The sequence below is a fragment of the Theropithecus gelada genome, chromosome 13 (assembly GCF_003255815.1).
Source record: "Theropithecus gelada isolate Dixy chromosome 13, Tgel_1.0, whole genome shotgun sequence".
NCBI classification, from domain to species: domain Eukaryota; kingdom Metazoa; phylum Chordata; class Mammalia; order Primates; family Cercopithecidae; genus Theropithecus; species Theropithecus gelada.
This window is the reverse complement of record NC_037681.1, coordinates 10,799,418-10,816,323: the sequence shown is the minus strand read 5'-3', so window position 1 is coordinate 10,816,323 and position 16,906 is coordinate 10,799,418. Positions and strand designations below refer to the sequence as shown.

At 49.9% G+C, this 16,906-nt stretch overlaps 1 protein-coding gene across 4 annotated transcripts in view; it reads right to left on the bottom strand.

Annotated features, from left to right (window-relative positions):
- UXS1 (UDP-glucuronate decarboxylase 1) overlaps window positions 1–16,906 on the bottom strand; it is a 95,163-nt gene that overhangs the window by 10,956 nt on the left and 67,301 nt on the right. For all 4 annotated transcript variants that reach the window (XM_025353809.1, XM_025353808.1, XM_025353810.1 and 1 more), the window contains 2 exons: window positions 8,401–8,520; window positions 572–615 (listed from right to left, as the gene is read on the bottom strand). In XM_025353809.1, coding sequence (XP_025209594.1) covers window positions 572–615; window positions 8,401–8,520 — 164 coding nt within the window. The remainder of the gene's footprint in view (window positions 1–571; window positions 616–8,400; window positions 8,521–16,906) is intronic.

Below are 16,906 nucleotides of genomic sequence, written 5' to 3'. Positions count from 1 at the left end.
TCCATACTGCCTTCTAAAATTAATCAACAGTGGAATGGAGCAACAAAACAGTGGATTTATAAGGATTGCCAAGAAAACAATAAAAATCACCATGTGAATCTATCCAAAAAACATATTTTTATCTGCATTTAGTGTCAGCATGAAATTCAACATGAGAACACTATCTACCTTGTGCCCTCCACAAGGACTACCTCTTCCACCCCGCGAGCCACGTTTGCAATGGGTCAGATTCTGGCATTCACAGGTTTGCTGGATGCATAAGGCCATCTCTTAACTTGGCCTGCGCTGAAATCACCCAAGTCACCCTCAGAGCTGGGCAACTTCAGCGCTACACCGCTAGGTGGCAGTAAAAGATTAGCACATGAGTCACAATAGTCATGGAGATGAATGCAAATTTTAACTTTTAAACAGAGAACAGCAAGTTTTCCCATCATAAAATTAAACATTTTTAATCAATATATAGTGTTAGTGTTGTGGAAATGGAAATGGTTAATATATACAAGACACTGAACTGTCAAGTAGGCCTGCTCCAAGGCACTGCTAAGGCTGGGGTGGGGCAGGACGGTCTTACCTGACGTACTGGAACGCCCTTGTCTGAGACCCGGATCCGTATACCTGGAAGGAAACCAACAGTTAGGCCTCCTGAGAAAACCACACCAGTACTTGGTAGGTGTCCTTGGAACTTCAGGGGACATAGACTGACCTCGAAACTGATCCCAGGGGGCAGTGATGCTGACTCCAAGCATCTAGTGCCACATCCCGCACTCTACTTCGAGACCATGCCCCGACAGTGAGACGGGGGCAGCAACACCTAAAGCGTGCAGCTGGTATAGATGCGTAAAGTCTTCCCTCAAAAGACAGTGCCTGAAGGAATTTGCTTCTGCTGGAGTCTTATGATGTGTCAGGCATCATGTGAGGCTCTGAGGGCTGGGACCTCAGAGTCCAGCTAGGTGACAGATCTACACACAAACAGTAACACGTGCATTTAACTGGGGTTCCTCACTCTGACTGCCCAACAGCAGAGCCGGGGACGCCGCCCAGGCTGGTCCACAGACTGTTTGGGATGAAGCCGGCATCTCCTGGTATTGTTACAGCTAGTTCCCCAGGAGATTCTAATGTAAGGCCAAGGTGGAGCCATGCAGGAGACTCTGAAAGTGACGCGGAGGAGGCAGGAGGGAGGGTCACATTCTCCTTTGTTTCCACTGCACATTTGCTCCACATTTCCATAGCTTGGCTTGTGTTCTTTGCTCTGCCGGCCAAGACCCTCTTGTCTACTTTCCACCTGGCAGAGTGCTACTTATCCTTTAGGGACAGGCTCTGATGCCATCTCCTGGAGAAGCTTCCTCTGGCTCATTCCCCAGGGAAAGCCCTTTGCCAACTGCCCCCAACTGTGAACTCCCCAGAAGGACTGGTGTCCAAACGCTCTTCGCCCTGCTGGAGCCCAGCACGATGCGTGGTGCGATACTAGCATGGGATAAGCATCTGCTGAACGACCTGCGGAGCGTCACGGATCACGCCACTCAGGCGGAGATGGCAACAGAGGTGCTTGGGGAGATCTCCTAAGTGCAGCATCACAGGAACGAGTGCCCTCGGAGGTTTTGTTTGCTTGTGTGCCTTCCTGTGGTGGAAAGCAGGCAGCTGGGAGGAATGGACTGCCTTTGGCAAAAGCTTGATTATTAAACAACCCTGGGGCCTCCTCCCGCCTGACAGCAAAAAAGAACCCCTGCCAGCAGCTCTGAGAACAGCACCAGCCCCCTCAGCCCCAGACACTCAGCCCGGCTTCCCTGGAGCTCCTCCCTCCAGCTCTGAGAAGGAAAAGGGGAAGGAGCAGGTGGGGAAGAAAAGCACATGCATGGCCGGGCACGGTGGCTCATGCCTGTAATCCCAGCACTTTGGGAGGCCGAGGTGGGCGGATCACCTGAGGTCGGGAGTTCGAGACCAGCCTGACCAACATGGAGAAACCCTGTCTCTACTAAAAATACAAAACTAGCAGGGTGTGGTGGTACATGCCTGTAATTCCAGCTACTCGGGAGGTTGGGGCAGGAGAATCGCCTGAACCTGGGAGGCGGAGGTTGCAGTGAGCCGAGATTGCGCCACTGCATTCCAGCCTGGGCAAGAAGAGCGAAACTCTGTCTCAAAAGAAAAAAAAAAAAAGCACATGCCTCAAATCTCCTGAATGTCTTATTTATTTAGCAGGTTCAAAGGCTGTATCTGTGTTTTCTTAGTAAGCATTTACATATGCCAGTTTCACAGGTGTATCAGTTCTATCTATGTAGGTTCTGTTCTTGGGGGTAAGGCCTTCCACTGAGAAAAGGCTGGGGATACTGAGGAACGGAGATTCCTGTCAACACAGAAACTACAGCTGCAACAAATCTCAGTAAAGGAACATTGAGGAAAGATGGGCGTGGGCCTCTTGGAAGCAGAGGGGAATTCCTTGAGTTCTGTCTGAACCTGATTCTCCGGCCTGGCTGATCCTTCTGATACACGTGAGGAAGGCAGGAAGCGGGGGGCCTGATTTGGTAGGAGAGGAGGTCCACCTACTGCCAGCTCCCTCAGCCTGGAAACTCGCCTCTACACCAGTGCTGTAGGTGTAACTCTTCTTGTTTTTCACAACCTTATTTTGGAGATGAGCTGATGGAAGGTCAAAGTGCTGCAGTGACCTGCACCCAGCAGAGTCAAATTTATCTTGACTCCAAGTTCAGGATTCTTCTTCCCGCCCTATTGTGTTCATAACTTTGGAACTGCCTGTACAATTTTTTTTTTTTTTTTCAAACTGTGGCTCTCAGGCTGGCACCAGGCCATTCTACGACCTCACTGTAGTGAGTATCGGATTTAGGCAACTCCCGCGTCACAGGCTCCTCCACAGGTGGGTTTGGGGCTGTGCTGCTGTCCTGCCCGTTGCCTCTGCCTGTGTCCGGGGCTCTGCTCTCAAAGCTGAGCGCACAGATGCACTTCTGCTACTTGTTTTGCACCTTCCCACCGCATTCAGTCAGGGTCACTGCGACGGTGGGCTCACCAGTCCGCCAGTGCATTCCAGCCACATTCACAGAAAGCCCACCTTTGTGCAGAGTGGCAGTGGCCTTCAACAAGCCAGCCGAGGCCAGTCTTCAGCCTGATCGAAAGCCCAGGCTCGCCCATCAGAGCTGCGGTATCCACGCACACGCCGCCTCTCAGAGAGGAGCCATGGAAGAGCACAGTGGCGGCTTTCTATTCCACCCAAACATGCCCTGGAGGGAACACAATCCAGGGAACCACATGCTGGGTAACCCCCAGACCAGGACGGGTTAACCCAGGCTGCCAGGCTCAGGATGTGAAGAATCACACCAGGTACCTGCTCAACCAAACAAGGGACTTGTGGTGGGGACTTGTGGTGGAGACGCTCAGCAGCTTGAATGTCACTTCATCCCAAAGGGCTGCAGTCTGGGAAGTCCAAAAGGCTCCCGAAATAACCTGCAGGCTGCTGGGTATTTCCCACTGTTGCCTCATTCAAAGCGCACTGGAAGATTTACAACTGTGGGCGCATTTCCCTGCATGACTCGCCAGGGGCAGCTCCCCACCCAGCCAGCACCGACACAAGGTTCATCTGCAGGCACCACGGTCACCGGGTAAGCTCTGCTCCCTTCAGATTCGGTGACACAAGCCGCTCAGCAGCAGCCCCTCTGAGGTCCCACCTGATGTCCACAAAGCAACTGGGCCTCAACGAAATAGTCCCTAGTACAAGATGCGGCTGTTCTGCCGGGCTGCAGTGGAAAGGCGTGGATCCCGTGGGACGCCCACTGCACACCCCGACAGGCCTTGCTGACAGAGTCTTGAAGGTTTGTATGCTCCCGTGTGTGCATTAGGCTAAGATGCAATGTCAGTGGTAGCCTGGAACACTTCCTTCCTCGTATCCTTAAGAGTCCTGCTGGATTTCAGTTTCTATAGCATATCACATCCATCATCTATACTTGGGATTAAATTACCCTCCCTATTTCACTAACACAGTACTTTGCAACATGAGGATTTGTAATTCATGTGTGAAATATTCAGTGTGCTAATGTGAAAATGTAAAGTAAAAGAAAGGGGTGTGTGTGCAAGAGAGAAGATGCGATGCACTTATGCCCCATCCAAACTATCTGTCTTCCCCGGGCTCTAGAACTCAACTGCAGCCCGTGTACAGCCCTCCCAGCGTGGTCTGAGGCCTTCTATCTCCCCCACTTCAAGATAAGGCCCACAGAGACTTGGCACAAATTGGGTGTGCAGCAAAATCTGGGCATGATTATCACAGGGATCTGGTGTGGACAGGTGACGTCAGCAGAGCTCCCTCGGCTTCCTCATTGTTCTTCTAACAGAAGACAGAGTGTGAGATTTGGTCCCTCTGGCTTCATTTCACAGAACAGGAGAGATGCAAGGAGATTCATGCAAGAGTCAAGGCTGCTACAGGGGGCCGGGGAACGAAGGGCTGTGTGCGGGTCAAAGCAGCATGATGATCAAGGAGTCACCAACAGGGGAGAGGACCAGCCGGGGGTGAGGAGCAGCAAGGAGCTCTCATGATCACTTGGCAATGTCCTCAGCTGCTGTGCTTTATGTGTTTAAGATGTGACAAAGATTCTTTGCTTGGCCAAACTTCATTCAGGCTCTAGTACCTTCTCCTAGGCCCATTTGTGCACTTCCTTGTAAAATCTAGTTTTAACAAGAACCCTGCTAAGTCAGTTTAGAGAAACCCTCACCCTCGATATCTCACATTCCTCACTCCTCATATCCCCCAGAGTGTGTCCGATCACCCTGGCCTGTCATCAGCAAGAATCCTGTTAGATTGGTTTAGATAGAATCCTCTTTACCTCTGAGGCTTCCTCTTAATCATTTTCCATCCACTCATCTCCTCCCTGCTCGTTGGCTGAAAATCCTGCTTGCCTGTACTGTATTTGGAGTTGATCCCAGTCTCTCTCCCCCTGAAAAATCCCACTGCAGTGATCCGTATTCCTGTCATGATGGTCCTGAATAAAGTCTTCCTCACCATATTTTAGTACCATTTAGTAACTGTTTAACGAATCCTATGGCCCTCTGCCACAAAGGCCCAATGTAAGAATCACTTAACATACCACAATATCAGTAAAAAGGCTAAACATCATACCAGCTTTGACTTGGTCTTAGAAGTATGATTTTTCCAAAATTTCCCTTTGGAAGAATAGCAAGGCTTTTAAAATGATATAGAACTGGATTCAAACCCCAATTCTGCCACGTCTGACCTGTCCTGGGCAAATCCAAACCTGGGAAAAATCATGTAAGGTGGAAAGCAGAGTGAACCCCTCCTGTGAATGTGCTGCTGAACTGTGGGCCAAAGTCTCTTCGAAAATAAACGTAGGACAATAGCTCTACCTGAACCATACTCATCTATTTTCTAAGCTGAGATGCAAAATTGGCTGAACTTCTACATGATTCCACTTAAAATATAGCTTTGATGTATGATGCACTTAACCTAGTGACATACTCCCTGAGTCCTCCTCACAGGCATCTGGTACAGCAGCGAGTGAGATGCTAAGACAGGCATGAGGAATCTGCTCAAAAACACAGCTGCAAGGTAAGCAATCACGCCCATCCCGCTTGGAAAGGGGGGACGAGACACTGAGCCGTCTCCGACCACCCCGAAGAGGTCTTCATCTCGGAAGTGACTTGTTGGAAATGTAGCAGAAAAGGAAATAGGTGGACACACCTCCTAATTTCCCTTCCTCAATAAACTGAGTGTTTCTAAAGACAGGCTGGCTGAGGCAGGCCTGTGAGTCTCTCCCCAGACCGCTCCATAGAGCCGTCTGACAAGAGCAAGGCATGGTATCTCAACTGGACAGAAAAGAATGAAGTCAGTGACTTCATCAAATTCTTGCTGGGAAACAGAATTCTGTGTGACAAAGGAAACAAAAACACATTCTGAAAGGCCTCCCTCGGGACTTCTGCCTCCTGCCACCAGAAGGTGCCCACAGAGACTGAAGCCCGCCACGTTCTGGATTAACTGCAGTCAGGGACGGCTCCAGAGATCTTCTCCCTTCTGTCTCTGGCACAAAAGCTTGCTCGGTGTGAAGACAACACATGAATTATCACCTCTGCCAACAATGCAGGCATTCTTGGGGTGGCTAGGGGACACCGGGAGCCCTGGCTGCTGCCAAGGAGGCACTAAATCAAGTTGCTTCTTGGAGGCTTTCACAGTTTACTCTGCAAACAAAGCAGCTCTCATCTCACAGCATGAGGGAGTTTCTAAACAGTCACTAAAAAGGCACCAGGCTGTCCTCAGACATGGAATTCTCAACTGATCAGGTGCACTAAGGGGTTCGCAGGGCATAGCACGAGCTCCTCAGAACCCCAAGCAGCAGCAAGAGGGGAACACGAGATGACAGGAAGTTTCACCACTTTCACTTACCATAAAGGAAAGCGGCCACTACAACCCAGTAACTAGTCCACCCAACATTTCTCTCCTGCGCCCATGTGCCTGGTGGTCTTTTGGGAGCCGGGGATGCAACCATGAATGAAACAAAGTTCCTGGTTTTGAAGAGCATACACTAATACTAACAGGGATTGGGGCTGTAAAATTCGTATTTCAGCTGGTTACAAGGACAGTGAAGACAATTAACATGGTTATGGTAACCAGCCTGCTGCCATAATGCAGAGAAGCATCGAGAAGTTTCCCTTAAGGAGAGAATGAATGAACAAGAATGCCTGGAAGAAAAGCAAGACGCTCCTGGGACAGGCAGGAGCAAGGGAGCAAGGAAGCCCGGCCTGAGGGAAGGCTCGGAGGCAACAGGGCCGCATCCCATGCTCTGCTGGAGCTGCAAAGCCACTCGAGCTTCTGACCTCTCTTTACAAGGCTCCCTCCAGCTGCGGGGTTGAGAGTACACAGGACAGGGAGAATGAGAGTGGCTCCAAGCCTATGGCAATAAATAGGGGTGGGGCGGCAGCAGTGTAGACCAGGGACTGAAGTCTGGATCTACCTGGGTGGGACACGGCTATTAGGATGTGCTGGTGGATCTGTGCAGTGAAGGAAGGAGAAGAGCCATGTGTGGTCACAGAGCCTCCATTTGGGGCACCAAGATACCACTTAGTGACAGGGGGACGTGGGAGAACTGGCATGGGCTGTTGGGAGCCTGAAGCTGGAGTTTGGACTCACCTCTTCCCTGGAATGCATTCAGCGAAACTCAGCTATACGATGCAGCTGCCCGCAGGGAGCCATCCCACTGTGTAACAGGCTAGGCTTTTGGTTCTACAATGGCAGCGGAGCAGCTAACACAGACAAGGAGATATGCGCACCACGGAGAACGCTCATGAAGAGCGGGGGCTCTGGCTTCAAACCCAGGCTATCACTGTGTGGCCACCTAAGCCTGGGCAACTCATATAACCTCTGTGCTCCAGCATCCTCCCCTGAAAAAGGAGGTGAGTAATGTCACCTGCAGATCACGGGACAGAAGAGTGAGCTAACGTGACCAACTGGTCAATGGGTAGGCGCATATATACTACACAGAATACAAAGAGCTTTAATTCTTCCCCCTGGAATACACTCCATTGATAACGAACCATCCTACAGGATTTTCAGAGTAACAGGATGCAAACGACTCCTGAGTCCCACTAAATGCCACGCTGCAAAGGGCTCTAGGAGGCTACAGATCAGAGCAAAGCAGCCTGGGCAGATAACCATGAAGAGGAGTGGCAGGGGAGGTGGGGGTGGGAGGGAGGATTAGCAAAACCAAACACGCCGGCAGAGCCTCTCACCAGGCAGGCCTGGGTCGCTCCTTCCCAGGGAGGCCAGAGGGCTGTGGGGACAGGTCTGGAATGAGCAGCCCACCCTGACCCCAGATGGTATCCGAGGGTACCAAGCAGTCACTGTCGGCACAGACATTCTTGCCACACACTCGGACCACCGACCACAGATCACTGGGACCTCTGCTGGCTCCAGAAGTTTCCCTGGGTTGAGGGTGGCCAGTAGAGGATGGTACTGAGGGCCTGCCGGCACTGTCAAGGTGACGGCCCAGCCTGACCAGATGCGGCTCACCTCCTCACCCTACCAGTCCAGGCTTCTTGGTCATCCGAGGACACCCAGTACAGGCACACCTCTGGCTACAGCCAGCAGGCCAAAAATATGTCGGGGAAGGTCTTCACAGGCCGGCTGGTACAGGCAGGCAGACCTGGAGGCATGGGCAGAGACCTCAGTGGCCATGGAGGGCACGGCGACTCGAGTTATGTGGAGCAGTCATGCATCTGGGTTCTGTCCCCGTGCCTGCCTTCCCCCTAGTGGAGGGCAGCGGGGATGAACACAAACACGACATGGCAGCTTGAGAAGTGTCAATCCCTGAACCGAGATGCACTCGTCCCTCATCCTTTGTGAGCTGACTTTGATCTGGGTTGTAATGTGTTCCCTACGCCGAGGCCAGCACCTACCGTGAGCGGCTCCCCTTGGAGCGCCTGCAGGATGAAGTTGCTGACCACCCGCCCATCATTCATGTGCATGCGTGGTCCAAAGGTGTTGAAGATTCTGGCCACTCGTACTTCCACGCCTTCCTGGAACAGAGAGAAGAGGAGGTCAGGCGTGCCCCCCTGCGTGGTCCATGTGATCACTTTGCATTTCCAGTGTGTTGCATGCAAAGCCTTTCAGGAAACGTTCTGCTTTCCATTTCAAAATGGAAATGGCTTTTTTGTTCTGATTCCACAATGTGCTCATTATAAACCAATCAGGAGACCACACAGGGCTATATCAAAGAGAGTCAAAGCTGTCCCAGATCTCGCCACTGAAAGGCCATCAGCATTAGTATTTTGGTAGAAAACCAGCTAGATAAACAGTGCAAGGATCAAAAAACTTTTGTTTATATAAATTTTTTTCCCAGTTAAATACATATTTTCCCAAATGGGATCATGTTATGAATATGCTTTTCTAATCTTTTTCACATAATATACTGTGCAAATTTATCACTCAGTAGAGATTTGGATGTCAATGAATATTTAATAGCTAGGGAGAAATAAAAGAAGGCTCTCTATCTCAGGAAAAGGGGACACAGAAACATTCTTACTGAGTGACCTTGCACCTACACTCCCAATCTGTTTGACTGAAAAACATCCGTTTTAGTGAAAAACTAAATACAACTTAGTGCCCAGTATAGGTTATTAGCTAGTGGCCTGGAAAGAGAAACATACTGCCACTGTTTAAAACCGTCATCCCTCCTGTTCATTTTCATCTCTATGTTCATTTCCTTCTACGTATTTTTCAATGCTTCTATTTTTACTACAATAAACATGTATTACTTTTGTAATCCAGAAAAGCTGTTTTCAAATATGCAATCGGGGAAGTGCATATCTGAATAACAAAAGCCTGTTCTAAATGATCATGTTTAATTATTTCACAGACCGCTTTGCCATGGATGGAAAAATTAAATATTTTTATCACAAACTCTGAATTAGTGGGCTTTTACAGTATATATGTATCTAACATTTGATTCCCTGCCGAACAACCGTGCACTTTCTGGACATCTGAGAGCAGGGAGCCTCGGGCATGAGGACCTGGGGCTCCTGCTTTTCACCGTGCCCATATGTCTGCCGTTCCTGCTCCACTGCTCACTGCCCAGGCAGGCCACCGACTCGGTCACAGCGAGACTGGGAAAGGAGTCACCTGATCACCTCAGTGTTCTGACACGGAAGCACAGGCCCAGTGGTTGTATTGGGTGCCAGTTATCACTACCAGCTGAAACAGTTCTTTTTTCAATTTATATCAACACCTTAGGCCGGCATGGGCTGGGAGTGGGAATCCAACAAACCCTTAGCTAACAAGGCTTACTTTAATGTCTCCACCAGTATAGCGAGTTAAAGGGCATGAGGCGTGAGCCCCAGCGGCCCCACCAGCCCTCTCAGTGGCTGGAGTGACATGGCTGCCACTTCAGCCCACAGCAGCCTTGTCAATTTCCCTAGGGTGTTCCACAAACCCGGGCAGGTTTTTACGTGTGCTGTGATATGAAAAAGGGTGGGAGGCATAGAAGCACACAGTTAACTTTTAGAAGCCAGAGTGCTTTATTAGTGCTAATTCTTCCCAGCAATACACTGTAATACTTCACAGGAGCCACTCAGTTACAAAGATATGAGCTAAGTCCAAGAATAAATCAACCCCCCGAACTAATGAGTGTATTAAAAAGAGTGGGGGAGCAGAGATGCTGTTCTCAACAGAAAATAACTCAGAAGTACCCACTTGCATTTCATTGATAAGATGAGGAAAGAACCAAAGTGAATGGATGTGGCTTTATTCTAGGAAGAGACTGGGAAAACCTCAGCACATTTACAGTAACCCAATGTGCCTGGCAGGGGAAAAGCTCAATGGGTTAGGCAAAATTAGCAGCAAATCAAATGCTTTTATCTTCTTGACCTTCCCTTTCCACAAAACAACATTCCAGAACGTGGCCTCATTAGGATGAGCAGACATGAACTGGCCAACCCATAAACAAGCTTGCTTGCTGTGGCTCTTCTATTTGGGTCTGTAATGGTTCAGCAACAGAGGGCAGCCCTTCTACACAGGTGCAATAGCTGTGAGCGCAACAACACTTCTAAGAACGCGAGCTCTCAGGGCCGGTCTACACCAGTAAGACGAGCTACTCATGAAGCCGAAACTCCTTACATAAAATAGACAGGAAGCCGAGGCTCACTCCAGTGAAGAGCTCTCTCCTCTGGGAGGATGGCGTCTTCTGGAGTTTGCGTGCCCATCTATCCCTTTCTAGGTAGCTTCAAGGAACCCTTGGCCTTCATACAAAGGTGACCCCCAATCAATCTGGACAGTCCACTTGCTGCTGAATCCTCATTCCCACTGGTCCTCACGGTGGGACCATGTGGGCAGGCGGGGGGACAGTCGGTGGGTGCCGACACCACTGTTCATGGTGGCAGTTCAGTTGTCACCCACATGCATGGCTTGGAGAAAGGTATAGTTATTCCTCATCTCAGAGCTGAGGAGAGGTCCAGGGTCTGACCCAAAGCCACCTTCCTAAGAAGGGAAGAGCCAGGCTGAAAACCCAGGAAGGGCACAGCAGGCAACACTGTCTCATTTAAGGGAGAGCCTACCTCTGAAGGACCAAGAAGCAAACACATTCATGAACCCCTGACTCCCACACAATGTTCTGTCTGCGAGTGGTCAGGCCCTGCTGACACTGAGCTGGTGCCTTTGAGCATAGACAAGGCTGTCAGTCAGAAAGCTAACTGCTGACTCATCCCTAGGCACGGCTGGGTTTCACTTTATGCTCTGTGGTTCCGTCCCCTGTGATGACCCATGAGTCATGGACAGCTCCAAGCATCAGGAAGGTCAAGACAACTCCTACAAGCCTAAGCTGCGCCAACATAGAACCAACGGAAACTCAGAGAGGATGGATGCTGAGGGCCCTGCACAGGGTGCAGGCTGGAATGTCTGGATGGCCTCATCCCATCCTGGGATTCATTATCCCGAGGAAGTCACTTCAGCTTCTAAGACTTAAGATCCTAATCTTTTGAGATGAGGACAATAATATCCATTCTACCTACAACACAGGAGTTAAAACACTGAAACCGTTTTGAAAACTGCCATCATTACTATCTACCTCCAAGGGATGGTTATCAACCCAGTAATTGCCCTTGACCTCGGTCCCCAATTTTCTGATGACACTAATTTACCTTGAAGTGACGGTGACCACGTGTGGAATAGCTCACACACATTGCCACCAGGACGCTAGGATTGTAAGGGACAGGCTGAGGCTCCCAAAGGCCCTTTGGAAACACCAGCTAGGTTGGAACAGTGTAAGCTGGCACCAAACGCCTCCTTGCCTCATTCGTAGCAGCTGAGAGAGGAGTGAGGGCTTGGGTATGCAGGTCCGGAGACATGGAGCCAACTAACAGCAGGCCCGAGAAGCAAGAGGTGATCCAAGAGGAATAATGAAGGTACAGGGTTCCTCCCTCCCCAGATATCTCCTAAGGACAGAAATGTTACCAGCAGGGATTACACGGTGTACAGAGCACCTCTGACATAAGTGATTTTATCTTAGAAAATGACTCCATTTCACATTTCAAAAGGCATCCAACCAACACGGTCTAGATGTTTGCGTAATCAACAGAGACAACTCCCAACCAGATTAAGGGCATAACCCTTTACTGTCGTCCTCACCAAAGGGCTCAAGGGCCATAATGAACAGGACTTCTACAACTCGAGATGGCCATCTTGACAGGCTCCACCTTGCTGTCACTCATGATCAGCACCCAGCATCTGCCGCCAAATCAAGGGCTCTTCCATGCAAGATGATGCTGTGCGTCCAGATAAGCCCAGGACCCTCTCCTTGTCCATGTCACTGTCCTTGGACTGGTTCATTAACCCCTTTTCCTCTCCCCTTATCTCTCAATGTTAAATGTTACTCTGTTTGATGTGGAATGTTTAATCTAAACATTTCTATATTAAGTATACTACTAGGTATGGTTTGCAGTACTGACTGACCTGTGGAGCGGATTGAGCCCGTGTGACCATAGCTCTGATTACCGAGTGCATGGAAAGTACTAAGAAGTCCCTCCTTGGACACTGCATAGAGCACATGGATTTTATGATGGAAACAGTATCAATAAAAGCCTGACCTTGTGGAAAGACACAAACGTTCATGGACCTGGTTATGTCTGATCTTGTTTGCCCTGCTCACGACACATGGGTTCTCCCTCAAAGTTTCTTTTAAAATGTAATGGAGAGTACAACAGGTCCCCAAACAATATCATTTCATGATAACACTGATGAGAAACAAAAGCACCTCCTGGCTGGGGCTACTGTCTGCATGCAGCTGGCACGTTCTCCTCTCCCCACGTCTGCGTGGGTTTTCTCCGGGTACTCTGGTTTCCTGTCACATTCCGAAGCTGTGTATGGCAGACAAGTGGGCTGTTCCAGTGGTCCCAGTGTGAGTGAGTATGCCCTGTGAGAGGGTGGCATCCTGTCCAGGGCAGGCTCCTGCCTGGAACCTGGAGCTGCTGCGACAGTCTCTGGCCACCTGAGACCCTGCAAATAATTATCTTGTTTTTATTTGTCTTCCTTAGGTGGATGGCTCACATTTATTTCAAATCCTTAATATCAGAAGTGTTTTAGTCTTTATTTAGAATTTTGGTGATGTTTTGTGACCAGAAATACGCCTGGGAACTTAACTCTTGTTTATAGCAACTAGCCTGTGCTACTGCTGATTTTGTTCTATGTCCTTCTGCTGAAAGTAGCGGTTTCCAAGAACCCACTGATGCTGTTAAGTGATGACTTTCTGTGCTATATCAAGCCACTGAACACTGTGACATGATCACTATATTCGCTGACGGAAGGTACTAGTAAGGTACTAGTGATAGAAGGTGGAAGAGAGCACTGCATAGTGGGAGCAGGTCCTGAAGGAGGTGCCTGGGCATACTCACCTGTAGGGAACAGGATGGAGAAATGCCAGGAAGTGCACCCAGGTACAGCAGCCCAGACTCTCTTTGACGCTTCCCTTGGAGAATTACGTGCACATCCCTAAAGCAACAGGGTCAGGCTGTGAGGGCCGAACCCCCAACTCCCCTAGGGCCTGTCATGCATATATCTCGGGTTCTGCTCCCTACCTGTGGATAAGACTAAGGCCACTGCAGAACTGCAGAGCTCACTGTGCTGAAGCACGATTCTCAAAGGTGCTAAAAGGTTCAAGTTGACTCAAGGGGGTGGCTGAGGAAGGGGGTCTGGGAGGGGTGTGTCTGCAACTGCTTGGCCATCTTCCTCAGCACTCCTGCTTCAGCATCAACAATCAGCTGACCTTCCTGAGGTTTGCTCTGCAGCAGGCCAGGAGGCGTGGATATCACTCTGCCAGTGTCCAGGTGGGACAGGTGGGATGCGGCCAGCAGGCACCCAATGAGTGAGTCACAGGGCCAGGAAGCCAAACTGCTACTGGGCAGATCCAGAGGACAGGACAGGCCCCCTGGGGTGTCAGTCCTACCCATGGAACACTGCACCTGGTTTGGCTGCTTATTTTTTTTTTTTCAACTCAGGTAGAATATATATACCAACTCTTTGACTTTTTCAAAAGTACTTTGATGCCAGGAACTAACATAAAACCACACCTTCAGGGCCATTAGACTAGGTGATTTCTGAGTATGATTTCTTTCCACTCTGCCATTTGCTGGTTTTATGAATGGTGGCCTGTTTTGCAGATCCAGCCCAGTGGGTGGGCCACAGACCTCAGAGTCAGACTCATGAGGGGGCGATGAACTCAAATGCACACTAAGCACTGACCGCAGCCTACAGGGGAGGCCCCCACATTTATCAAGCCACTGCGTCCAAATGCATGCAGAGGCGGCAATTTAATTCCTCCCTGGCAAGTTCAAACCATTCGGGAGAAGCTCTGCCCTTTGATCCCAGCCTCCATCTCACTCCATCCCACGAAAAAATATTCCAGGGAGTTTCCCTTTTTCTAAGGGATGTGTGGTAGATTTTTCTGGAAAGTAAAATTCTATTTTGAATACATTAGGAAATTTCATTCATTAAAAGAAACTCAGAAGAGAATCCTTAGGAAAAGAGAAATTTTTCTATAAAAAAATTTTTCCTACCTCTATCTTGTTTATATTTTCAATCTTTACATATTACTCAGAGTAAGACATATCCACATACTATATAGCATCTTGACAATAAAATGACAATTTATACTTAAGAGGGGATATGTTATTATGTATAAGAAATTAATTAAAGTTGTTAAAATAATGAATTAAAAATATGCCAGATGTACTATTCCACCTGGTTCATCCTGCTTGATTTTTTCATTTGTCTCCAGACAGCATAAATCCTAACACGAAGTTTTGTTGTTGTTGTTGTTGTTGTTTTTGAGACGGAGTCTCACTCTGTGGCCCAGGCTGGAGTGCAGTGGCCGGATCTCAGCTCACTGCAAGCTCCGCCTCCCGGGTTCTCGCCATTCTCCTGCCTCAGCCTCCCGAGTAGCTGGGACTACAGGCACCCATCACCTCGCCTGGCTAGTTTTTTGTATTTTTTAGTAAAGACGGGGTTTCACCGTGTTAGCCAGGATGGTCTCAATCTCCTGACCTCGTGATCCGCCCGTCTCGGCCTCCCAAAGTGCTGGGATTACAGGCTTGAGCCACCGCGCCCGGCCAACACGAAGTTTTAAATTTTCCCACCAAAGTATCTGAAAAGGTCACGTTTAGAACTATAAACTGACAAGGTCACAGTGCAGCTCCCGTTGCTGAATCTCCCAGCTAAGAGGTGCAGGGGTGACGCTAGCGCAGGCACGTGAACCACTCGTTCTGGGCACTGTCCCATGACTGTGCGAGCTGCAAAGGAGCCTTGGCACCTTTGGACTTGGAGCTGCATGGTCTCCTCTTGCTCACTCATTCTTCCTTACCTGCTTCAGCCTGCAGGGATAGCCAGGGAGTGTGGGGAGGAGCAGGCCCCACAGGTACCCAGCTGAGGGTCCCAGCCCCACTTATGGGCTAGGGACCTAGAAACCAGTTTTGGAGCCCATCCTCCCATCTGTGCGATGGGCTAACCACTCCCACCTCAGAGGGGACTGCAGGGAATTCACTGAGATTAAACGGACTGGGCCCTAACAGAGGCTGAGCATGCAGCAGGCACTCCAGCTCCCAGTTCCTGCTCTCTCGCAACACCCACAGCACGCATGCAGAGCATCCTCAAACAATGTCACCTCCAGACAGGGGCACGTCCGAAAAGCACAATGCCCTGCAGGCCGCTGTGCTCAGAACACAGTCATAGTCCCAGAAAATAACAATCCCGTTGGAGTTGTTGCCCCAAAGAGGTCCAGTGATTTGCCCCAGACCAGGCCATGGACAGAGTTCAGACCCAATGTGGCAGGCGGTGCTTGGACCCACCCTTGCTGCCAGCTGTCACAAAATCCTGAGTTAAAGAACCATCTCAACGTCTTCATCCGAACGTTTTATATCTCTCACAGTCTTCACATAGTGGTGGTTGTTTTTTAAAATTTTCCCCCTTATGTTTGTCTCTAGCTGGGATTATGCATAGCAATTTCTCTTTTTTCTTGCTTAATCAGTATTCTCTTATTTTTCTATACCTGGCAAAATATCCTGCCATAGCAGGAACTGAAACCTGTCTCAGCTGTGCGGTGTCTGCTCCTACGCGCAGAGAGGAAAGGCACCATTTTCCTCCCTCCTCAGCACCCATTCAGACAAAAGTGGGAGTGAGTATTTGGGTACCAATCTTAGGGCCCAGAGGGGCTTGTGGTCTTGGACCCATGGCTCTTCCTACAAGGGAGCACAACATTTACAACATGAACAATGGGACGGAAGGTGGGAAGAACACATGGCACCTTCTTCACAGGCCTCCTGGAACTCAGGCAAGACCACAGTGACCCTCACAGGCTCACTGCTCTTGGTCCCGTCACTCCTTCCTCGTCAGGAAACTACAACCTCCTGCTGTCTGCCTCGCAGCCACCAGAACTGGACAGGGCCCCAGCACCCCTAGGGTCAAGGGCACAGTCACTCCCTGACATAATGACCGCACAGTGGGAATGGGTAGGGTCCGTGGGGAAGGGTGGCAACATCACACCTGCTTCACACCTGCTTCCGTGCCCCCCTCAATGTGCCACCAGAAGTGGGCCTTCCTTGGTGCCATTTCTTACCTGAGCAGATGCAAACCCTCAGCACATGTGCTAAGTAGAGTGTGAGCCCCAATGAAACTACAGATCACTGACCTGTTGGCCAAGACCCCAAGTTCCACACTCTCCTTCCTAGAAAGTGCTGCACCTGTCTTCCGTGGGCCAATTCTCAAGCCTCCCGGTGTGACGGAAAGCCGCAAGTGTGGTTCCCACATGAAGAACCCACAGCACCTGTGTGAACTACATTGTGAACCTGGCCACAGAAGTGACTCTTGCAGCCATTCTGCAACTGTCTGTTGGGGACTCCAGGGTGGGAGGCCCACGCCTGGTGA